This window comes from Oxyura jamaicensis, chromosome 8 (assembly GCF_011077185.1).
Source record: "Oxyura jamaicensis isolate SHBP4307 breed ruddy duck chromosome 8, BPBGC_Ojam_1.0, whole genome shotgun sequence".
In the NCBI taxonomy this organism is placed as follows: Eukaryota; Metazoa; Chordata; class Aves; order Anseriformes; family Anatidae; genus Oxyura; species Oxyura jamaicensis.
This window is the reverse complement of record NC_048900.1, coordinates 27,957,974-27,983,127: the sequence shown is the minus strand read 5'-3', so window position 1 is coordinate 27,983,127 and position 25,154 is coordinate 27,957,974. Positions and strand designations below refer to the sequence as shown.

The following is a 25,154-nucleotide window of genomic DNA, read 5'->3' as shown; positions in this document are numbered from 1 at the left end:
ACACAGGACATGTCTGTGAGGTAGAAAAAAATTTCCTTTTTTAATGCTTGTGTAAACAGGGCGCTGAGATTAAGTGATTTGCCCAAGGACACGAGTAGCAAAACTGAGATTCCACGTACGAAATAACTGGCTCAAGCCTTCTTCTCCGACCAGCGACAGCTGGGTTAAAATGGTGATTAGATGCTCCCTAACTGAAATCACTGAGCAGAGGCCAAAACACAGACCCTCCCTATCAATAGCATCACCTGCCCTTTTCCAGGCCTGCTCTAAACTGTATTGTGTTGCTCTCAGCTGGTACCCTCCCACTGAGTATACACAGATCTATCTGAATTATGTCTTTTCTAGGTAAACTTACATTTACACAGTCTTGCTTCTGCATTTAATAGTGACACAAGAGCTTATGGTGAAGAATGTCAGTGTATCTGTCAAGATAATCTGCTCACTACAGGCTTCTTGGCCACACTTAATTAAAATACCAGCAGCACTCCTACTGCTCGGAGTTTCTCTGATGATCCCCCTGAAGCTGAACCTGCCCTAGTCCCAGCCAGAATTGTATCCCATGCCCTTCTGGAGTAAAGCACAGAAGTTCCCCAGCGTTTGTGTGCTGATCTGCTACATCTCCATGCTGCTGAACACAAAGGCCATGAAGTGCTATGTTACAAAGACAGAAACAAAATCTATCATTTCCCTTTCTTTTTAAAATAATAAGGAAAAGCCCTTGGATATGTGGACCTAAAGATCCCAGCAGAAATCAAACTGACCTGTGAAGTAGTTAGCAAGAAAAAAATCTCCTTATGCCTCTTGGACAACAAATACAAGTAAAAGATAATAAAGAAGGCCCAAGATCTGCCTTAGTAATATTAAGTTTTGCCATTCTAACTTTTAATGAAGAGCTTCCTGGTGATCCTGCGCGTGTGTGGTCTCATGCACTTAATTAAAGGATGTGGAGATGTGGAACTTTAATATAGCTTCCTTCTCTACAACATTTATATTTCAAATAAATAGGGTTAATAAGTTCAAAAGATATAAACAGAACGTGTGCTTCAAATAGCCCATCATGAATATATTCTCTTCTCAGCTGTTTGGGTTTTTATGTCTTTTTTGAGGTCATTGCTGACACAAAGACTTAATTCTAAAAGTACTTAAAACACTAATTAAAAAATAAAGGATTTTAAAATATAATTTCTGAAAATTAATCCGTACAACCCGCTTCCAAAATTTTCTTGACAAACACGGTTCTTGTTCTAACAGAATTTCCTTGTGTCACATACATATAAAGAACTTTTTTAAAAATATGCAAAATTATGTTTGAAGCCCCGGATTTGCATCTGGTAACAAGTAATTTACTGCATATTATTTTCCAAAAATAAAGTCTCAGAGTGGCTCTAAAAGAGACCTTGCACACATATATTGTTCAAATGTTCCTCCTCAAGGCCAGTGAGGAGTACTGCACCCTGTAATTAGCAGAGTTTACTAGGACAATTTCTGTGCTCAGCGCATTAGGAAATTACTGCCGTAATACTAGACTTAATACTAGACTCTTAAATAATATCACAATTTCTGGTTTTAATTTTTTTTTTCCGGAGTTCCACATTTTTCGTGTGCTTTCTTTATTAACGATACTGCTTAGCACTCGCCTAACATTTGCCATTGATAGCGCTCAAAACTTTCCTGTGAAGGAAATCAAGCATCGCTACCTCTGTTTTGCACTGGAACAATAATAGTGGAGGAATAAAGATCCCACTCCAGCAACCTTTGAGTAAGGACTATTAGTTTACTCAAGACATATATCTTCAGTACTCTGTTGAGTCAGGCCTGAAGATTAAATAATTTGCAGATCACCGACTGAGTCATTAGCAGATTTGGGAGCACAATTCAGACCTCTGACTCCTTACAATAAACTCGACTTTTCCATGTTAAGTGTTAACAATGATTAACTAAACAACAAAAGTTTTGCTGTTCTTGGTGTAGTGCCCTCCTTTGCATTTCAGAGGAATTATTGGGCTCTTAAATTGGCTGTCAAATTTGCTGACTTGGTCACTGGCTGGCTTTCAAAACATATATGAAAGTCTTGCTTTTCCTGGCTATTTCTTTAATAAATCATTTTTTAATAGAATAAATTTTGTAATCTTATAAAAGTAAAATAAACTTTTTTAAAAAATTCTTATCAGTCACACTGTACATGCTATTAAAGAAAATACATGCAAAGGTAGCAGGACCCAACAGAAAGGGCAAGGAAACAGACAGCAACATTTCCCATTTGCTTAAATAAGGTCAAGCTGTCAGCTTTTCAGCTCATTTTACTGCTGTCAGCTTTTCAGCTCATTTTACTTCTTGCTCCTACAGATCCCTGTCATCTTAATTCCTCTCTCAATTGTTTTCCAAATATGCAGACGATTATTACTGTATTTACCTCTGTCTGTGAGGGATTTAAACACCAATAAGTTAAATTAATTACAGCTAGATTCAAAGGTCCTACACCCCTACTGAAGACCATACATATTCACAGATTTGAAGCCTTACTTAATTGTACTTTAAACGTTGGGTCCTGAATCACACACCTTGATCCACCTCATGTAAAAGAATTATGTTCCAGGCAGTTTTAAGAATGACAAGCTAAATAACCTTACAGTCAAACACACCTCACAGACTGAAGTTGTAACTCGTAATAGAAAGGCTGGAACGCTTTTTATAGCCAGCTGCCTTAGACAGCTTATTTTTATCTCGATCTTCATGTTTTCATTTCATTACATGATGGGGCTTTCACCTACATAGCTGGCAACGTGTACTCTTTCATTTAAGACTGTACAAAGTGTGCAATCATAGCAACTGTAACTACGCTGCTGATTTTCTTTTGTCACGTCTGAAAGACTGGCCATGGAGGCACCTACAAAAAACAGCTTGGCCCAAAGGAACCTGATAAACCCAAACCTTCTACGAAAATACCAGCTTCACAGAAGCATTTTTCCTCCCTTATTTTACATTAAATAGTCTGGAAGAAGTCTTCCGAGTGCAGTGTCTATAAGTCACTGATTATTGTTTGGTTACTAAACGTCACTTGTTGCTAAGGAAGAACAGAGAAGATCAAAGGACTTCTAACAAAACTGGAGAGCTAAAGGTGAGAGTGCTTTGATTTCTTTCTCATTCTTTAAAGATTTATCACTGAGCTACAACAATTGCTGGTTCATAGTTCTGTAAAAAGGACTGCATGCAGTGATGTGATCCCACTTTGCTACTTCGTACTTAACTCCAAACCTCAAACAGCAGCTCAGTTCTCTTTGCTTATCAACGTGAGCATGCATTCAACCAGCCTGTTCACAAATCCGTATGCAATTGAAGTCCTACGAATTAAAAGAGAGGAGCTAATAGAAGGCATAAATGACCCAGACCACCTGCTGAACTGGCTGATAGACAATGGTATTTTTTCCCCAGAAAAAAAGATGGTCATGAGTTTCTACAGGACACGAACCGAAAAGAACTCCCGAGTTTTAGACATACTGATTTCTCAAGGCGAACGAGCCTGCAGGCTCTTTTTTTATCCTTGTTTAAAGCAGGTGGAGCCAAAACTTTATAACGAGATGAGAAAATATGTCAGCGAAGTTAATGAAAGCATCAGAGATGCAAGAAGACAATTGGTAGGATACTTACTCGAAAAAGACAAGGTTTTGTTTGAAAACAGCAGTGAAGGGTACCAGGAAAAAAAAGAGACTCCTAGAAGAAAAAAGCAAGATTGGGCTATTAAAACCAGAAAAAAAGAAACCCAACTTTCAGGAGCAGCAAAACCTAGAAAAGGTCATTCTGACAGAGGCATCTTTGGGGCAGTTGCTAAGGGCTGTCTTTCTGAGTTAGAGAAAACACTGAAAGATAATGATATGAACACAATGAGCTCCTCAAACGAAACCCTTCTGCATGTTGCAGCCACTAATGGACACGTAGCAATAATGGAATATTTGATCAGCAAAGGCGCTAAGCCAGATGTGAGGGACAAGAAAGGAAGAACACCACTGCACAGGGCTGCTGAGAAGGGCCACGGTGATGCAGTGAAAGTGCTTCTGCAGTGCGGTGCTTCCATGGACAGCTTGGATAAAGAAGGCAAGACGCCGCTTCATGTGGCCGCGCAGAACAGCCACAGTCACGTACTGAAGGTGCTCCTGAGAGAAGAGGCAAGAAGCGACAGGAATCAGCACAGCTTTTTGCACAGAGCAGCCCTTAAGGATGAAAGCAGTCTGGTGAAAATGCTTTTAAAGAGCGGTGCCTCCATTGATGGAAAGGACGAACGAGGACAGACCGCTCTCAGTTATGCTCTTTCTCGTGGGTTTGAAAACACTGCAAAAGTACTGCTAGAGGCTGGAGCCAGGGTTGATTCCAGCATGGCTGAAAGAGCCTTCAACAGCAACCACCCGTCCATCTTCAAAATGCTGCTAGAATATTCTGCAGATCTGCCATCTGACTTGATGGAGTCAGCTCTTTTTAAAGCTGTACAGAAAAATCTGCACGGCATTGTAGCGGCTTTAGCTGACCGAGGTACAGATGTGAACGCCTACAACGAAGTACAGTACACTCCTTTACTCCTGGCATGCGAAACAGGCAAGGCTGAGTCCGCACAAGTTCTAACTGAAAAGGGAGCAAACTTGGGAATAAAGACTCCTGCCTCAGACACAGCTTTGCACTTGGCCGTTCAGGCCGGGGCTGCCTCCATCACAGATCTTCTCCTACGCAAAGGGATGGATGTTAAACTCACGAATCAGGCTGATGAAACCCCGCTCCATGTTGCTGCGCTGCATAATAAAGCAGCATTAGTTAGCCTGTTAGTCCACGCTGGGGCCAACGTTAACGCTGTCACTAAAGAGCTGGTGACTCCTCTGCATGTTGCAAGTCAGAGAGGTAACGCTGATGTTGCCCAACAGCTGTTGCACCACAAAGCCAGTGTTAATGCTAAGGACAGGCAGTCAAAATCACCTTTACATTATGCTTCTGAAAAAGGGGACAAAACAATGGTGGAGACGCTTCTGAATGCTAACGCTGACCCCAATGCACAAGACAAAGAGAAAAGGACCCCCCTGCACGCTGCAGCCGAGAGAGGACATCTCAGCGTCCTCAGAGTACTGTTGGCTACAAAAGGAAGACCTGGGGTTAAGGACATGGACGGATGTACTCCAATGCACTATGCGGCCATCAAAGGAAACACTGAGATTGTAAAACTTCTTCTGACATCAGGGAAAAATAAGAATATCGATGACCGAAACATTTGGAGAAAGACTGCGCTGCATATTGCAGCGGAATATGGACACAGCGACTTGATAAATGTGTTACTGAGTTACGGGGCAGCCATTAATGCCTTAGACAACAGCAAGGACACTCCACTGCATTGTGCTTGCAGGGCTGGTCATTTAAATGCTGTGAATTCCCTCATAAACTGGTCACAAGGAGAAAAAGCCAACCTGCTAGCTGCTAACGGTCTCAAAAAGACCCCACTGCAAGTAGCAGAATCTAACGGAACCGAAAATCAGGCCCAGATTGTCACGCTTTTGAAAAAGAAAATGTTAATAACAAGATAAATATGTAAAGCAAATATTTTAAATGTAAATGCAGAATTATTCCTTAAAATAATTTGGATAGTGCTGTTGCCCAGTATGACTGAGAATTATGTTAGGACAGGCAGAATTAAGTCAGTAATCAAAAGAGGCCATGGAAAAAGCCAAAAGCCATATCTTAAACATAGCGTTGGTCACGTTCGGATTTACTGCAGCTACTTCTTCATGCTAATCCTGTCACGAGGCTTGATATAATCCAACCAGGGGAGTGGTGGGGCCCCAAAGCTTTGCTACGAGAGTGTTGCTGTCTTCAAGGCACTACTGGGTGCTGCACTAACGTTCAATATTGGCCTGGACCCTCTTTATACGAGTGTTATACCCTGTCTCATGACTTTAACATAACCTGGGACTCTAAAAAATCGATTTTCTGTCTTTCATTACAGCATTTGGTTAGTTTTTGTATTTTTTAAGCAGAGGGAATGAAATCAACCTACCACATTTTCTGTTTATTAATTTCACTTTCAGATTGATTACAGCACAAAGATGTTCAGAATAAAAAGGCTGCAACAGAAATTATTGGTTCAAGGCAAAGTATTTGTATTGCCATCTCTTGGAATAGAAACATGTTCTTGAGTGTTCTGTGGTCATTTTCTTCACAGTGACAGTCGGCCTTTCATGCTTCCCTTCACTACACGAACAGGAGCGCCATCCCATGAAGGGCCAAATGCTTCTTGCAAAATGGAACAAGTTTAAAAGCATGTGGGAAAAAAAAATGGGATTTTTATGGCCATGTTACAATGCTTTAAGGAACACAACACCCTTCTGCTGCCATCTCCCAGATGAGAGACCTTATTGCTCTCTACAGCTACCTGAAAGGAAGCTGTGGGGAGCTCGGGGTCGACCTCTTCTCACAGGTAACTAGTGATAGGACTAGAGGGAATGGCCTCAAGTTGTGCCAGGGGAGGTTCAGGTTGGAAATGAGACATTTCTTCTGAGGAAGAGTGGTCAGGCACTGGGACAGGCTGCCCAGGGAGGTGCTGGCGTCACCATCCCTGGGAGTGTTCAAAGGAAAAGTTGGACGTGGTGCTTGGGGACATGGTTGGTAGGTGACATTGGTAGTAGGGTGATGGTTAGACCAGATGATATCGGAGGTCTTTTCCAACCTTAATGGTTCTAGGATTCTATTAACAGACGTGACCGTGGGGCTGAAGGCAAAAGGCACCTCTGCACCACAACAAGGTCCCTCAGCCAATTCATATTCCTTCGGGGCCGGGGCCCAGGACCGGGGAGCCCGCCTCCCCTCACGCAGAGACCTGTCCGGCCGCCACCTCGGCCCCACAGGCTTCCAGCCGCACTCACCCCACCGCCAGCTCCCCGCCTCCGCCCGGTTTCTCCTCAGGGCGCGGCTTCACCCCGGGAGCCGCGCGTGCGCCGCCGCCATGCTGCCCCCTTCCCGCCCCCTCTTCGCCTCGCGAGAGGTCGGGGCCGCCGTGATGGCGGCGGAGGAGCCGGAGGTGGACGTCGAGGGGGACCCGGCGGCCGCGCCCGGCGAGGGGGCGCCGGGGTGAGCGAGGCGGTGCCCCGGGGGTGGGCTCCAGGGGGCCAGGGCCGCCTGTGGCGGCGGGAGGCAGAGCCAGGGGGCCGCTCGTCCGCCCCCATTCTTGGCCGGGCTCGGGGGCTTGCGGGGTGCAGGAGGGGATTTAGGGTCCCCTGAGGGGTGTTGGTGGTGGTGGCACGGGGCTGTGGGGGGCCGGGGGTGGGCTTCGTTTTGGTGGCGGGGTAAGGGGGTAGGGCCCCTTTCCTGAAGGGCGTTCAGACTTCTCTGTGGAGACTTTGATAGCAAGTGATTACATAAATTGCCAGGGAGGTTTTGTGCCGCGTTAAGGTAGAAGGCAGTCCGTCAGGGGTGGTCTGCTCAAAGTAAAAAACAAGTATTTACAGAAAAATCTTAATCTGGACGAGGTCTGTAAGAGGAATAACCACACTATATGCTAAGGTTCTATTACACCTTATGCGCATATGAGCATTCCTCTAGAAGGAAACATTATTTTCATTGTAAGGGGGTGTGCTTACCTTACGAGGGGAAAAATGGAGAAATGTTAAGCGGAGGTGCCACACATCAATGGTGCTATTAAAAGCATAGTTCTCTAATTGCCCATGAAATCCTGGCATTGTTCATTGCTGTGTAATTTGCAAGGTCCCTCCTGCATGCAGATATTTCTGGATGAGACTTTACTGCTTGGGGTTTCAGCGGTATCTCATGCAGTTTAGAGGTGAGATGTTGCTACTGAGAGCTCTAATAAAGATGCTGAGGTGGGTTCATGCCATGTGTGATCGTGGAATCATTGAGGCTGAAAGAGACCTCTAGGATCCTCTGGTGAAACCTTTAACCTAGCGCTGCCCCTTATCCCTTGGATCTCATGGAGTATTATGAAAGAGGAACGTTATACAATGGTCTGCAATGTGTGGCTTTTAGCTTTAGTATCTCATTCTGCCATCTTCTGTTAATGCTTTTGTTACTTAGCTGTACATTTATTTTAACTCTGACAGCATTCATTTTGTTTGAATATATTTGCATTGTTTTTGAACACCATTTTTTTTTTTTTCCAGAGATCATGAAAGTACAGCTTCGAGCTTGCTGCAGGACCACTATCTTGATTCATCTTGGAGAGCTGATAACAGTCTTGTAAGTAATTCTAAAATGAACGGTACTTCTAGCAAGGTTATCGTTGCTTGTTTTCTCTATTCTCTTACATGCTACATGTTCTTGTACGTGCTCTTTTAGAAGCTATTATATATTGATTCTTGGTACTCAAATAACAGCATGGCAGAATTCGAAGATTAAGAAATATTTGTATTTGCAGCCGTGGACGTTGGACAGCAGCATTAGTGAAGAAAACAGGGCCGTCATTGAGAAAATGTTGCTGGAGGAAGAGTATCCTTTTCCTGACATGCTTTTATGTTTTTGTTTTGTTTTGTTTTGTTTTTCTGTGTGACAACAGAAAACGTCTTGTTTCCAAAGGAAATTGACAAATTCACATTTCCTTGTGAGTGTGACTGAAATACTGTCACCTTGTATGCAGACTACAGGAGTCAGAGAGGATTCCTTAATTAAATGATGCAGCTACCCCTAGCTCGCACTGATGTTGATAAGTCTTTGGCTTCTTCACAGTCTATTGACAATACCTAAAAATAGTCACAGTTACATAGTTTACTGGTTGGAAACGTAATGTTCTTGGGTAGTCACTTGAGAGGGAGGGAGGAGGAGACAGCTGGAAAGACATTGAGGTAGGGGCAGGAATGACTTAAACTACAGAATTTGTAGGCCTTATATAGGTAGCACAAGTTCTTCTGACTTGTTCTTCACTTGCATTGGCTCACTGTCTGTTTTTTTTTTTTTTTTTTTGGTCTTGTTATGCATATAATTTGACAGTATGCAAGATGAAATTAGTGGAACGAACAGCTTTATTTTTTTTTAAGTTTTGGCTGAAATATTCTTATCATTAGTAGTGTTTCTGGCATAGGTTGACCTCACCAATCAAGGGTGGTGATGGCAGTACTACTCAAGGTCCAGTTTATATTAATGTTCTTTTTGTAATTGGGTAATACTCAGTAATAAAAGAAACATTAACATAAAGCAACAGAATCAGTTATTGAGGATTAATTTGAAAATGGATAAGGTATCAGTACAAAGAAAAGTCCTCAGTAAGGTTTCTACGTCAGAAAATAAAAATTCTGTTGTGGAAGCAGGATACCTAATTTGCTAAAAGAGAGCATGTAGATTCAGAAATCAAATACCCCTTCCTTCATTGCTACTAGGAGCATGTGAAATAGTGTGTATCTCAGTTTTGAAAGCCGTATGTGCAGTATTTCTACAACTGAATGATTATGAACCAGTGTAATTTATACGATTTTTAGAATTCTCACATGTACAGCTATTTTTTATGCTTTGAAAATTTTCTTAATAACAATTCCAGATATTATTTATCTAATAAATCACTTTCTGAGAAAATATGGCTTAATCAAAAGGAAGCAGAGAAAAGATCTATGAAAAGGTAAGCTGAGTTCTAGAAAAAAAAATCTCAGATGATAAGAAACTGAAAGTCCTTCTACAGTAAGGTTACTTGCTGAGATATGCAATAGCATATTACTAATTACACATAAATACATATTACAATTACTAATTTTAATTTCATTCTGTTTTGTATTTGCAGTCCACATAAGAAAACTGGAAAAGTCATGTACGTACATTTTAATTAAATGATTATTTTTTTATTAATTTTATAAATGTTTACACTTTGAGGTGCATTTTTCAGTGTGGCTTCTGATTTGTGAAGATACTATACACAAAAAATAGTTAGTTCCACAAGATTAAGTTGTCTGTACAAAATTATTTAAGGGATATTTCAGCACACAGAAATGTGTGTAGTAAGAGGCCTGTAGTAAAATAAACACACACACACACACACATACATATATATATATATGTGTGTGTGTGTTTTGTAGCACAGTGGTCCTTATATTTTTAAAAAGTGTTGATTTAAGTTGGCTTTCTCACCTGAACTTCTCTGTTTACTTGTTCTATGTACTTCTGCATTGTTAGTTACTGACAAATGTTGTGTTGTTTAGAATCTTCCTTTGTGTTGGAGAAATTGACATAATTCTCAATGTTCAGCCACGTTCATGCTTAAAACAATACCCTGAGCTTTACAGGAGATGATTATTATTCCTCTTGTCAGGAGTTGTCTTCAGTTACTGGGATTTGAGAATGTTTTTCAGAAACCACTAACTTTGGTTTCCTTTTTGTCCTAGGGTGCGATCACCTACAAAATCGACTAGCTACTCAGTGAAGTGGACGTCAGAAGAAAAAGAACTGTTTGAACAAGGACTGGTATGTTTATGTTTAAATGTAATATCTTGTTTAGATATTGTTAATTTATCTTCAGTAGCAAAATAATAATAAGTAAGCTTGTTATATTTATCTGCTTTTGCACTTCTAATTTGTTAAAAATAATTGCCTCGTACTAAGGGTGTAATGATAAATCAGGTTTATACTGATGAATTGCCAAAAATGGTTCTGTTTGTTTATCAGATTTTGTTTGTGTGAGGTTGATTACGATTTGAGATCACAAAGTATCTCAAACATACAGCTTTATGAATTGTATGATCGTATCACTGTAGTTAATTGCGTACTACATTCTCTAGTTAAATCAGCTAATAAAGTGAAATCTGTTAGCTAGCATTGCAAGATCTTTAGAGATGGTATGTTGTACAGTGTTGAATGTAGTAGGGTTTGATTCAGCAAGTACAAATTTATTTCAGCAGGATTCCTCAAGTGAATAAGCAACGTAATTTATAGCATGTCTGCACTGAGTGAAGAACAGCAATAATTCTTACTGCTGGATGCGCTTTTTTTTGGTAGGATACAACCAGTGAGATTCTTGGGTTTAGTCGTACTGTTATTGTGTTTGTGATGACTGAGTTTTTAAATCCTTCTTGGACATGAATGTTCCAGACATTGCACTTTGAGGCTGGCTAACTTCAGCGTGCTCTGTACTAGGTGAAATTTGGCCGCCGGTGGACAAAAATTGCCAAGCTGATTGGAAGTCGCACTGTTCTACAAGTAAAGAGCTATGCTAGGCAGTACTTTAAGAACAAGGTAAGCAGCATCTCAAATATGTTGTTGTACGTGTAATTTGGTTTTAGTCTATGTTTTCAGGATACTGCTCTCAAAGTACCTAGTCTATTTATTTTCATATTCAGAAAAGTAGAGCATACTTATTTGCAAATTTAAATATGAAGTTAGACAGGACTTCAAATTCCTAGGAAGACTCCACTATTTTTATTACTGGTGTATCTAAACTATGTGTAGTATAACTGTAAGGGGTATATAGTATATATAGGGTGTAGTATAACTAAGTGTAATGAACGTGTAATGAACTACATGTTCACTGTAGTTTTATCTTTAGTTGCATTTGAAACTTTAGGGGCTTTTAAGAAGGAATTACTACTGTCTGGTTTTGAACTAAAGTAAATGGTAGACTTTGGCTAGTATTTCTATATTGTTGTGTAAAAGTTGATTTTAATGGATTAAAGTATGTTAGAAAGTAAAATTTCATTGAGGAAGAAACACTTCAATATTTTTCTTGATTTTTCTGAGATGATGTTATACATAATATTGAGTCAGCTTGTTTACCTGCTGACAGTGCTGATTGTGGCTACCTGTTTCAGTCGTAAATCTTTGTCAGTCTATCAAACGCCTCTTTTCAGAACATCTGTCTGTTGTTCAAGTAAAATAGTTCTGACTATTTGGGTGGCAGATGGGGTTGTTCTGTTTTTTTTGTTTGTTTGTTTGTTTTTCCCTCCTAAAAATATTTTATACTTCCCTAAGGCAAAAAATGATGACTCTGAGAGAGAAGAGCAAAATCAGTGTGGTAGCAGTCTTCCTTCTGAAGATGGGATAAGGGTAGAAGCATGGTCATCTGGAAACTTGAGAGGCCGTGCAGACCCTAATCTGAATGCAGTGAAAATTGAAAAGCTGTCAGATGATGAAGAAGTAGACATTACCGATGACATGGATGAATTATTTTCTCCTACGTTCCAGCAAGATGCTGGAAAACCTGAATTATCTGTAATTTCAAAAAGCCCAGTTGAAGAAACGAAAGGAATGGAACATGTTTTTCCATCTGTTGGACATGGTTCTGCTATTTCTTTACCTAAAGAAGATTCCCAGCATACCAAACAAGACACAGCGGATGTGTTACTATTTCGAGGTGTCGCGGCAACATGTTCTCAGCACATGAACGGTGATAAATCTGTGAATTTAGATTACCAGCAATGCAATAATTTTATTGAGAAAGTTGAACAAGGCAGAACAGTAACATCTCATGGTTCTAGGCAAGTTGCTGGTCAAGAGCATAATGAGGAGCAGAGAGACCTGGCTGATAACGGATTGCTTTTTCATTCTCCCTGCCAAGCGGATGAAGATCATCAAGAGGAAGCAGAGGAGCTTAAGCCACCTGATCAAGAAGTGGAGATCGATAGAAGCATTATTCTGGAAGAAGAAAAACAAGCTATTCCTGAATTTTTTGAAGGGCGTCAGGCTAAAACACCAGAGCGTTATTTGAAAATTAGGAATTATATTTTGGATCAATGGTAAGATGCATTAATTTTGCTTTCTGAAATAAAGAATTAAAATCATAGAATCATACAATAGTTTGATCTGGAAGGTACCTTAAAGATCATGTAATTGCAGCCAGTTGTAATATCACTTGTGTCCTCCTTTGCTGTAGCTAAAGCAGTACTTAATAGCAATAGCTTGCTTCTGAAAAGAACAAAATTAGTTATATGGTAGCATTCTAAAGATTACCAGTGAACAGCTCTGATTATTAATGCTGCTTTTAACTCTTCCCTTTTTTTTTTTTTGTGACATTCTGGAAGCTAGGCAATAGAAATACTTCAAAGCATTACAGAAATAAGCATTTTGTGCTGATACAGTACTTGGTCTGGCTACTGTTTGGCAATGCTTATTTTCCTTTCAGTTTTTGTCATCCAATATATAAAAATGCATATATGGCTTTAATGTTTCTTCAAAATATCTGATTAAACTCATTCCATAATGGTGTGTAGCACTGCCTTCACAGAAGGGCAGCTAGAAGAAAGTCTGCACTATAGAAAAGATTCTTTATCAAAAGAACTTCAAATTAAGAATCAATTTGGAGTAGTGCTCGTACATTTGAATATTTTATGTTCCATCTGCAAAGAATCAGTTTAAGGAACCTTGATGATCCATGGTAGCAGGCTAAACATAGCTTGTTACAGTTTTGGTTTACGTGCTTGTTGGCGGGTTTAGCTTGCTTTTTAGTAGAAAGAATTACCAAGTCTAACTGGGTTCTCGTTGAGTGACCTTTATAACGGCTTATTCTAACTGAAACTCATTTTGTGAAACTCGTATTTTTGCTGCAGTTTCTCTGCGTGGTGCATGCATCAGCGAAAAAAACATTTTGGTGTCTCATCTTAACCTCAGAGAAGTCACACGAGTCGTCCCCATCGATGGTTTGTTTGGTTTGATGATGTGTTCTACTTTATTTTAGGGAGAGATGTAAACCCAAATACCTGAACAAGACCTCAGTGCGCCCGGGCCTTAAGAACTGCGGTGATGTTAACTGTATTGGACGGATCCACACGTACTTGGAATTAATAGGAGCAATTAACTTCGGCTGTGGTAAAAAATATTTTTATTGGAATTGATTCAAAACTTAAATTTTAATTCGTGCATCCTGAGAGCATCTATTGTTGGCTGTCAGCTTTTCTATTAAAATGAATGTTTTCATGGGAAGGGTGAACGTGAAGGTTGGTAGATAAGTCTTCAAAAGAAAGTCAGAGTTCACTGAAGCACAGATGACCATACTTTTGCAGAACCAAGTGTCCATGTGGATAATTTTCTAAGTTCTCTGCTTCATGTACTTTAAATGTCTTAAATAGTTGTTTATTTAGGTTCTGTAGCAGAGAATCTTAGTACTTCGTGTAGTGTGAAGTTCTGAGACCTACTGTATCTGAAATTCTGCCTTCCTTCCCCCAAAGATAGCATAAGAGTTACTGTTTCTTTTCCCTTCTTTCCCATATTGAAGCATTTCCTAAATAAAACAATGTCTTTGCCCTCAACTACCTCTTTTTAACAAAAATCCAATACTGAAGTTAATTGACACGTTAAAAGGATGTATACGCCTAAAAGTTTCTGTCATAAATGCTCAGTTTGAGAGGCTCTGTATTGGGTTAATTTTGGTCCAAACCTTTGGTCCAAGGACACCTAGGAAGAGAGGAATTTCCTACGATAAATTTTGTCTAAAGCAGAAGTTACTAGAAATGAATTAACAATAAGGAAGATTTTCTGTCTTAAAAATGCTCTGGTAGTGAGAGAAGACTATACAATCAGTCAGTAATATGACCACCAGGAGATGTCATTTCAGAGTGTTGGGTTCTCCTTTATTGCATTTGCTTATCACTTCATGCTTTACTGACGTACAGCGCATATCTGTTTATCTGTTCTGTAGAACAGGCTGTCTATAACAGGCCCCAACCAGCTGATAAAACACGCTCCAAAGAAGGCAAAGACACAGTGGAAGCATACCAGCTGGCTCAGCGTTTGCAGTCCATGGTACGTTTTTGGGGTGAGGGAGAAGAAGGTGGTGGTGGGGAAAACGCTTAACTGTAAGTTTTTTCAGGTTTTTATTTTCAAGTCAGGGCATCTCAGGAAACTTCTCTTGTTTGGTTTGCTGTTTCATTAGGATGCCCTGCAATTCAAGTGTTAGTCTTATTAAGTCCTAAGTTAGTCTTAAGTTTTGCTTTCTGACAGGAATCTGTCCTAATTTTTCTTCTCTTGGACAGAGATAAGTACCTGAACAGAAATCAGAGGTTATGTTTCAGTCTTTTCCATGTAGCCCCAGCCGCTTTTCTCCATCTCTCTATGATTTATTAGTCTAAATTAGCCAGAAAACAGCGGAGTGTATTGGTAGTGTGTGATTAAGTTGCTTGTGTTTTAATCATTAAGTATACTGTGTTTATGACATAACTTCTGTGTGCATAAGGCCCTCAGTTAGGCACAGTAGTAACTCATTCATAATTACACGAGTTACAAATGTTTGCCAGAATTAATTTTCATATTTGCGTTTAATGTAGCATTTTTAAGTACTTCATAGCAGAGTAAATCAGTTGATGAGAAGAAAAATATTTTATTTGTAAGTGGGATTGATTTAATATGAAGAACAGTAGCGTACACTAGACGTAAACGTACTGGTTTATAGCTTTGTGTTGTCTGTGCTGTAATTTGCAGTTGGATAATAATGTGCTGTTGCTGCCAAGGATATTGATGTTCCGTGGAGCGACATCCAGGTGTTTTTCTTTACAGCCTTAAAAACTGAGAACTTCACTGGTGATATTTCATGGCAGATTGCAAGCTACTTAATTCTGCAGAACTCCAGGGTGTTTTTCTTTTCTGGAAATATGTCATATGTTAGTAAAACTCATGCAGCAGTAACCTTTTGGATTATGTTCTTATGATTGATTAAATGAAGCAAATGCAGTTTTTTCAGAAGTTTGATCTTTCACTCATGTTGATTTGCTTGCGGCAGCGTACAAGAAGACGGCGAGTGCGAGACCCTTGGGGAAACTGGTGTGATGCTAAGGATTTGGAAGGACAGACATTTGAGGTAACCCATTTTTTAAACTGTTTACAGAATAATTCTTGGTAATGGCTAGCAGGTGATGTTGCATCAAATATTACACAACCATTTTCCTCTTATAGGTATTGAAATTATTGGTTCTGCAACAGCAAAGCTAAAAATAATGTAGCAGTTGTTACATCTGCTGATAAATACAACTGTACTTTGGTGTTTACAAAGGCGTTCATGCTGTGAGTGTCTATGGACCTCCACAATTTTATGCCTGTAAAGCTCCTTGCCTTGTTTTGTAGGAGACTTCATGACCCTTTATTTTCAGTTACAGAAAAATTGGTCTCGTTTCATGTTAAAAACTTTACATGGTGGGGGATAGTGTTAAGGCAATGCTAAGGTTAAAATATTAATCATCAAGGATCAGAAAAACCTGAAATGAATTTCTGTACTGATTCCTTTTGCTTATAACTTAAAATAAATCAGTCTTATTTCCTTACAAAGTTCAGTTTTATTTGATTTGAAATTACCATGAATCTGGCAGGAAAATATTGGTTCACGTTTTCCTTAAAAGAAAAAAAAAAAAAAAAGTTACCTGATTCTTTTTTTATTATTCTGGATATTTGAAAGGATGACTTCCTACTATTATTTAAAAAGTAAAAAATAAACAAAAAATCACATACTACAGTTTCAGAGTTTACCTTTCTTCATAGTTTTGCTTTCTGCAAAATATAGCTCTGGGTTGAAAGAAAAATCTGAAAATGTTAATCCCTGAAAAGGTGTCATGATAACCTTTTCTCCTTAATTACCAGATTTGCATTTATTTATAGTTTGGGATTGGGCTGTGATAACTTTTTTATTGAATTTGGTTGCCTTGAGAAATGTAAGAATTCTCTCCTCAGTCCTGCAGACTAGGTCTCTAATTATCGTTACTTTCACACTGTTTGATTCTGCTGTAGCTGTTGCCCTCTATCTTGAGTAGTCCTGTAACACAACAGTTGGTAGCATATCAAGAGGACACTGATAGCAAGAATTCATTTTGGCCTCTTCTTAGAATCACTACTGAAAGAGCACATAAGACACTGACAGATCAATTTTATTTTTTTAGCATCTGTCTGCTGAAGAATTAGCAAGAAGAAGAGAAGAAGAAAAACTGAAACCTGCAAAATCTTCTAAAGGTTCAAGACAAACTAAAAGGTATTTAAAGTACATCATGTTCAAAAGTAGGTCCAGAAATAAAACAACTGGCTTGCGTGGTGTCAGGCTGATACAAATAACGTGTATGCATGTCAAACGTTTGGTACTAAATTCACAAGTGTGGGTGGTGAGGTTTCTATACTTGGTGGAAGCCATCCTAATATGGGATGAACAAATCCAGTGAAGAAGACATTCTTCCTACACTAAGGAGACAGTGGGAAACTAGGAAAGTTTCCTGACTGTCCTACATCTTTAGAGAAATTTTCTTTCATTTTATAGTTCCTTTGATCCCTTTCAGCTGATACCATGCTGTTTATTCACTGAAGAAAAACAGGTATGTATCTATGAGCAAATAGTTGAGAATGCTTTGTTTAGTTGTATTATTTTTCTTAGACTCATTACTGTGTTTATCATTTCAGGAGCCTTTTCAGGTGAAAGTGTCTTCAGAAGCACTTTTAATAATGGATTTGGTGAGGATAAAGTTTTATGTTTCAGAAAGCTATGATGTGTGTGGTTTTTAGTTTTGTTTTATTTTTAATGGGCAATATAACCTAAGTACTGTGCTGCTAAATATTCTTCTTTCCATTCAGACCTAGAGGTGACAGTCCAGTATTAAAGCCCCAAAAGATAAATACATTTTCTGTACTGTGCTCAGTTTTTCTAGAAGGTAAATGGTTGTGCACTGATAAGAGTGTTAGTACTTTAATCATAACTTACTAAAAACTACTCTCTAAAACAATTTGCCAGTTTGAAAGCCTCTTGGTTTGTTTTCTGCTACTCTGGGTGTTTATAGAACGACGTGTCTTTTAATATCAACACATTGCACCAAAGTTTTGTGCAGTTGTTGAGTACATCACAGCACTGTTCAGGCTTTGGTGTTTGAAGCTAGCTCACTTTATATGTGGAAGTGTAATAAAGACACACAATATCCACGCGTATAACAAACGAATGTAATCTTTCCTGTTTGTTTCAAACTGAAACACTATTTTAGAGTCTTTATCTGTCCTAAGTTTTCCTTCTAAATGTCATTGAGAAATTACTGAACTGCAACTGTGAAAGCCACTGCATTCTATCATGTGCAAATCAAAGCTAGGAGAAATTATACAACTTTAATAATTGTTTAATATCATTTTAGCACTCTCATGTGTCTATGGCAGAAGTAATAGGGTTACTAGGTGGAAGATACTCTGAAGCTGATAAAATTGTAGAAGTAAGTGTTTTTTCTTTTTTCCATTTTCTCTATGACATTAAAACTGTTTTGATAATATGTTTATTAATTTCATAGAAACGTAGAGTCATAGAATGGTTTGGTTTGGAAGGACCTTAAAGATTATCTAATTCCAACCCCCCTGCCATGGGCAGGGACACCGTCCACTAGACCAGGCTGCTCAAAGCCTAAGGGCAACTACTTCAAGTATATTGAAGTTGCTCTCCGTTACTTTAATCTTCAAATGTTATTTATGCTTCTGTTCAAACGTTGGCTTGTCAGCTCTTTCATGAGGAAGATCTGGTATTGACTCTTAAGATTCTTTAAATGAATTTTATTTAACTGATTAAGATTTCTTGCATTTATCCATCTGGAGACTTTTTTAACAGGTTTGTGCAGCGGAGCCGTGCAATAGTCTCAGCACAGGACTGCAGTGCGAGATGGATCCGGTATCGCAAACACAGGCCTCAGAAACACTTGCTGCCAGAGGATACAGTGTTATAGGGTGGTACCATTCCCACCCAGCGTTCGACCCCAACCCTTCTATACGAGATATTGACACTCAAGCTAAATATCAGGTACTTACTGGTTTGTACATAGATAATAACCAAAAAAAGCCGACAACCCTAAAGCCCCTCTGGTATTTACAGTGTTAATGCACATTACTGCACTCATGCATATTGAAGCTGTGTTCGTAAATTGGTTTGTAGCTCTGCAGAGCATGCTAACATACAGGTGCTTTAAATGAGGTTGAACAAGTGTGAATGTTTGCCATTTTTTCCCAGTATTTTCTGACTTGTCTATTCTGTTTTTAAAATTTCAGAATGCTGTTGTGAAAAAGACTTTCTTACCTGTGTGGTTTGTTTGTTCTAGAGTTATTTCTCCAGGGGTGGTGCCATGTTCATTGGAATGATTATAAGTCCTTATAACCGAAATAATCCTCTTCCGTACTCTCAAATGACTTGTCTAGTCATTAGTGATGAGATCAGTTCTGATGGTTCCTACCGTAAGTACTGATAGTTTACCCATTGTTTTAATTTTCTTTCGGATACTAAGGGGAAAATGTTGTGTGTTCTTGAACTGGGGCTTGAGAAACAGCTATACGTGTGGTGCTAAGGGAGGATTTCTACTGTGCAAAAACCAGAACTTTCACCTAAAGAGTAATCCTGAAATCCCTTGCTGTTGGGACAAAAATTTACAGCTATAAATAGATAGATTTTCCTGTGTGCTGACATCATAGTATTACCCCCAATCTGGTAAGGAAATAAAGAGGTTGGGGCAAGGGTCACTATTATTTACATGCAGCATCCCTATGAATAGCTGGGAAACTGTTTCACGTGTATTGCTAAGTTTAGCAAAGCAGCAGAGTTTCTAATCCTTTGACAGAAGACACAGAAGAATTATAGCAAAGACTCCGCTGCTATAGTGGCAAAGAACTTTTACTCCACTCCTTCAACATACAGAAGGTTCAAAAGTCAAACTTGCCAGCTGTCCACGAAAAAACAGATATGAAAGACAAATTGTCATGCAGATGCTAGAAATGGCGTGCTGGCATGAATCACAACCTAAGATACAAGGTATAAATTGTTGCTTAAAAGTATCATTGGTGTTTCATGAAAACAGGATGTCTTTCTTGAATAGTTAAGAACACATCATATAAGTTGTATGGAGTTTCAAGTGTTGATCAGATACTCATTCCCTGATGTTAATCTGGATAATTCGCAGGATAACAGTTTGTGGCTGTAGTCTCTGCCTCTTCTCTGTCCTCCCTTCCCCTGTTTTAAGTCCTGATTTTTGTGTTCAAGCACAAAAGATTCCAATATTTTTGGCAAGGCAGTAGAAGAGGCCACGTGACCTGAAATTCCTCCTGTTTTTTTCCTGTGGAAGTAGGCAGAACAGACAGTGGAGACTTGCTTCATAGCTGTAGGGGAAGTGGTGACCACATCTGTGCAGTAATTCTTAAACTACAAAAACAAAGTGATACTAAATTATATATAAAAAAAAAAAAAACTTGATTAATTTTGCTGTTTTTCTGTTACGCTGTGGATTTCTGTGTGCTTTATGGCACGAGGAATTGTGGAGGATAAGGAGGAGAGCAGACTTGTAGCCTACTCCCACCAAAACTAAATTTGCAATGAAAAATGTCATACTTCTACTTCAGCCTCCTTAATGTTGGCAAGTAATGGGGCTTACAAATAACACACATTATCTATAGGAACATAAAGAGTGAATATTCATGTTCAATTGATTACAGGCCTGCCCTACAAATTTGAAGTACAGCAGATGTCGGAGGAACCTCAGTGGGAATTCATATTTGAAAAAACAAGATGGATAATCGAAAAATACAAATTCTGTCACAGGTATTCATCTGTTTAAACTACAAAGATAGTTTAGAATTTCTGCATATTTGTTAGTGGTGTTTCAATGAAGACATCAGTCTGCTTTCTACCTTTCTACTACTTCCTTTTCCTCTTTCAACAGCAGTGTCCCCATGGATAAAATTTTTCACAGAGATTCTGACCTGACTTGTTTGCAGAAAGTAAGTTTTTGCTTCTTTGACTTTTCAATTGCAGTGTTTTGTAATTTTAAATACTGTTTAAAATACAGCTCTGTTTGGTATCATGAGATGTCCCATTTTTAAAAATCAGAGGTAGACTAATAGCTATAAATCAGTTTTAAAGAACTTAATTGACACATTAATACACGCCTTGCAGAAAAGAGGCTGTTTTAATCCTTTTTTGTCATAGCCAGTTATTGAGCACTGATCACAAAGTAAGATCTTTAAGTATTGCCCCTCTTTGTACAATTGGTTATAACTCATTGCTACAATGATTGGGTGTGGCCCTTTTCCAATTGTGTAAGGGGGGAAAAAGAGGAGCCAAAAGGCCCAGGCTAGAAGAATCTGGAATTTGTTCCTGTGTGGCTGTTCTTTTCTAAAACTTAATGTTATTCAGGTAAATGCTTTCTGCAGTGAGAAGGGGAAAAAACAATACCTATGAAATATTTGTCAGCTAGAAGGAAACAAAAAATCAAGAATAATAACAATTCTAAAATTGCCTTTTCTCTTGACTAGCTTTTGGAGTGCATGAGGAAGACTTTAGACAAGGTAACAAACTGCTTCATTGCTGAAGAGTTCTTGACTCAAATAGAAAACTTATTCCTCTCCACATACAAGAGTGAAAAAAAGAGTAATGCTGAAGAAAATAAGAATGAATGTTCAAATGAATCGCCAATGTGACGGCTTAAACAGAACAGAACTGGACTTTTCTTTTTTTCTTACTTTCCTTTTTCTTTTCCTCCTGGCCCCAGTTATGTCAACTTTCAAAATTATTACCATTTTAATAGTAACAGTCAAAGAATCCTGCGTCCTTTTATTGTTACGGCTCAAAGATACCTTGAAAAACCGAGTGTGATCTGACTACATGAAAAACGTTTAGCAGTTTGCAAAGCCAGGTATGAGGGTTAGTTAATTACCACAGTCTGCCATTTGGGAAGAAGGAGTTGTTGAGTGCTGTGATTCAGTCTTCGTGGAGAGTGAATCCTGTCTTCTCTCAGGTCTTCCAGTTTGGGATTTTTTTTTCTGATTTTATGTTAATCTGCAGGTACACGTCTTATGCTCAGTGAATTTGTTCCTTAATGCTTTAGAGTTTCTAAGTTGGAATGAATTCACAGAAGTTGACCACTTCACTAAAATGAAAAACTGTTAGCTCACTCGTTTTAAATTTTCCTGGTATCTGAAATTTTATTCAGTTTTGCTTTACTGTATCATCCGTTGTCATCCCCCCAATGATCCCTATTGTCAAGTAGCTTTTTGGCATATTCTTTGCCACCTTGCATCCATATTTGCTGGGGAAAGGCTGGCGAGTTTTTGACTTCTCATTACTAATTGTGCTCATTTCCAGTGGAAATGGTAACTCCTGTTTATTACAGGTTACAGTCTTTCTGATCTTCTGTTCTACAGGAAGATACCTTGTTCTGTTAGATCATTGTGATTTGTCCACATCTAATTGCCACTGTTTCCTGTGGAAACGAGCTCTTCATTGATGGCAAGCTTAGTGCAACAAGCAGAAAAGTATTTGTCTTTTTGAAGGAGGGAAAAAAAAAATAAACCAAGAACAACAAAACAAATCCCTACAACTTTTAAATTTAGTTCTCTGCAATGTACAGGTCAACAAGAAAACGTGCTGGTTTTATCGGTTCTTCGATTATGATCTCATATAAGTGTAAATTCAGATAAATTAGTCACAAACAGATTGATCTTCATTTGGGAATTTTTCTCGATTGTAACTTGCATGAGCTCCATGAGCAAGTTCCATGAGCTATATCACTGAGTCTTCACAGAAAAATGTGCTTTACGTTTTGTTCTCTAAATCTCTAAGATGAAATGTGAACTGTATACAGTTACTGCTATTTACAGAGGCTTACCTGGGACAAAGTTTCTTGGGTATGTCTGAAATATATTTGAAAACGTGAAGCAAGAAAGAACTTGAGTTTATACGTAGAGGGTATAAACTTGAGTTTGTCCTAGAGGGGATGAAAACGGACTTGATTCTTATTTGAAAAATGTAGATATATGTATTTGCATCTACTTCGATATATATAAGTAGAATTTTAAGATTTTATATGTTTAAATCTTTAACTTCGTCTTTTCATTTGTATAAAGATAAATAGAGTTTGAAGAGCTTTAAAATTGTAGAGTTGCATCCTAACGAGGGAACTCCTTTGCAGAAGTTGAAATTATTTTTTTAATTGTGCCTCACGTTAGTCTCCTGATTCTAAATGGAATTGCAGAACATGATCATATTAAAATGAGCACTTGATGGTTCTCTCAATGCGGATTCAGGAGATACGGTCTTAAAAACATTGGTGAATGTTCTACTTTCTCTTCACTGTCATATCTGCTTGTGCACAGCTTTAGGTCCCACTTCTCTGTATGATTTACAGGCTTGGTGCATCCCTCTAAAGCATGTTGGCTCTGTCTACGTATATTCTAAAGCATAATCTTTGAGACTTCCTAACGAAAAATACTGCATGGCTTTCTGTATTTCTCGTTTAGCCTGCACTCTTGTTGACAAAGCATTCTGTCCCTACTTAGTTTTGGAGCATTCTACAGTAGTAAGGTATTCTGTTGCAGTTTTGCAGAGGGTACTGTAGAAAAATCACACGGTGTTTATGTACTAAAAGCTGTAATTAGTTCCGATTTGTAGAAAGAGGAATTTAAACCTCATGTGTAACAGCAATGTGAAGTAAACGTTCTCTGTCCGTATATGGTATATTTCCAACCATTTCAGGATGTTACCGCTGTCTGGTAACACTGACATCCAATGGGCCAGCTGCTTTTCTGTTTACTAATTAAAGTGAGTTAAAGTAATGCAGTTGTATTAATTGGATTTAAGTCATGAAAAGTCAGAAAAGTGGAGCAAAGCATACTTCTGAAGCAGTTAGCTTCTTTGAGAAGAGGATGTTGTGTGTGTATCAAATGCTCAATACTGCACAAAGACCCCAAATTTCCCAAGAGTGATTCTTGTACCTAAGGTTATCCATTGACAACATCTCAAGGTAGAAGTGGGGTGGAGGGGGAGAAAATAAACTGCTTGGATCACCATAATCCCATATTACCACACAATACTGTATGCGAATTGAAAATACCGTATCTGTCGTGCTAAGTACTAATTTTGTGGGCAGGAGACCTGGTAAGAAAATAACTAGTCTGCTTTTTATTTTTTGACTGTGTGACTAATAATATGAGTTTGGAAGTCACGTACTTCTCAGAAGATAAAAATCTGTATTACTAATACTGTCAGTTCTGCTACAAGATGTATGTAAGGAAGGCATTAAATCTTTTTCTTGGAAAACTCGGGTTTTTTTAACCAGATACTAAACCAAAGCTAGCATAAAAAAGTATAAACATTGCGGGCTCTTACGGTTGTTTATTTTTTTTTTTGATTGTTTTATATAAGACCGCTTGTTATTCCCAGCCAAGCTGTTCCTCAGGAGAGGGGAAATGGTTGAGTAAGAACTGGAATGATGAAATTTAAACTGGAAGAATCAACAGGTGTGTGTGTGTGTGTGTATATATATTGTGAGTGTGTGTCTATCTGTGTCTGTGTATATCTTAGGATATATATTTATTCTAAGATTTAGCTTCAGGCAAACAACATTTATAGGCATTTGTTGGCCAAGTCAAGTTTTGCTATTCCCATTATTGGCAGTACTTTTTCACAGGTATTTATGCCCTGTGTTCATGGGGAGGACAGGAGCCTTGCCCATACTTTTTGTTCAAGTAATTTTCCAGGAAGTGGTTGGTTGAAGGCAGAGAAAATTAAAATTGCCCATAATATTTTTTCCCCCTTTGCTCACTTCTTTGCTATTCCTCCCTGGTGGTATACAAAGGTCTACTAGTAAAGCCTGTACATTCAGTACCTCAAAAGATGTGTTCCAAATTTGTTATAGCTTCTTGCCCCTTGAGCATAAGATCTGGTATTTCTTCATCCCAAGTCAGTACCAACAAAAAAGTGATCGCCTGGTACCACTAGAGGGAGCTTGGTCGCAGCTGATAGAAAGCAGTAAAAGTAGAGAATATACTAAGTATGATCGTGGTCTTGAACTGAGAGCTAAAACTATTCTTACTCATGCATACAAACTTCTAGCTCATCATTAATATTTATTTGGGGCAGTAGCTGTGTATCTTGTTGCTTTCATTAGTTCTTACAAACCCTCTGCTTTGGTCTCCTTCAGAAAATTATCCAGTGATATCTCTGATGCTGAGATAGTAATTGGTACCTCCCAAGCTGTTCTCAGATCAAGTGATCCTTCAGCCAGAATTGTGAAGTAACATGGTATGGTTTGGGGGTTGCTGTCATGTCTTCACATTTGGGTAATGAATATAGCGGTTTGGAACATCACTGGAGCTGCTCCAGTGGCCACAAGTTGATTCTAAAGGTGGTCGTGAAATGATCTTTCAAACCACTACATTAGTTACCCAAGTTTGATTCACGTAAGTTGGTTCCAGCTCTATTTCTGCCAGTAGCAGGAGCCAGATTAACT

At 38.8% G+C, this 25,154-nt stretch overlaps 2 protein-coding genes across 5 annotated transcripts; both read left to right on the top strand.

Annotated features, from left to right (window-relative positions):
- The first annotated feature begins 3,029 nt into the window (after positions 1-3,029).
- LOC118170777 (serine/threonine-protein phosphatase 6 regulatory ankyrin repeat subunit C-like) lies at positions 3,030-6,049 on the top strand. Its single transcript, XM_035333323.1, has one exon. The coding sequence runs from the start codon at positions 3,297-3,299 to the stop codon at positions 5,556-5,558; it is 2,262 nt and encodes a 753-aa protein (XP_035189214.1). The 5' UTR covers positions 3,030-3,296; the 3' UTR covers positions 5,559-6,049.
- Positions 6,050-6,902: 853 nt separating this feature from the next.
- Positions 6,903-24,537, top strand: MYSM1 (Myb like, SWIRM and MPN domains 1). 4 transcript variants are annotated; one of them, XM_035333320.1, is made up of 20 exons: positions 6,903-7,098; positions 8,145-8,220; positions 8,399-8,469; positions 9,512-9,589; positions 9,749-9,775; positions 10,347-10,425; positions 11,095-11,193; positions 11,926-12,689; positions 13,628-13,758; positions 14,588-14,691; positions 15,665-15,742; positions 16,812-16,900; positions 17,180-17,234; positions 17,320-17,370; positions 18,036-18,110; positions 18,497-18,685; positions 18,981-19,113; positions 20,362-20,467; positions 20,592-20,646; positions 21,181-24,537. In XM_035333320.1, exons 1-20 carry the CDS (start codon positions 6,974-6,976, stop codon positions 21,343-21,345), a joined length of 2,550 nt encoding a protein of 849 aa, XP_035189211.1. In that variant the 5' UTR covers positions 6,903-6,973; the 3' UTR covers positions 21,346-24,537. The 4 variants fall into 4 exon arrangements, with proteins under 4 accessions (XP_035189211.1, XP_035189210.1, XP_035189212.1 ...); XM_035333319.1 differs by having other exon boundaries at positions 6,904-7,098; positions 20,589-20,646; XM_035333321.1 differs by lacking the exons at positions 8,399-8,469; positions 9,512-9,589 and having other exon boundaries at positions 6,904-7,098; positions 20,589-20,646.
- Positions 24,538-25,154: the final 617 nt, after the last annotated feature.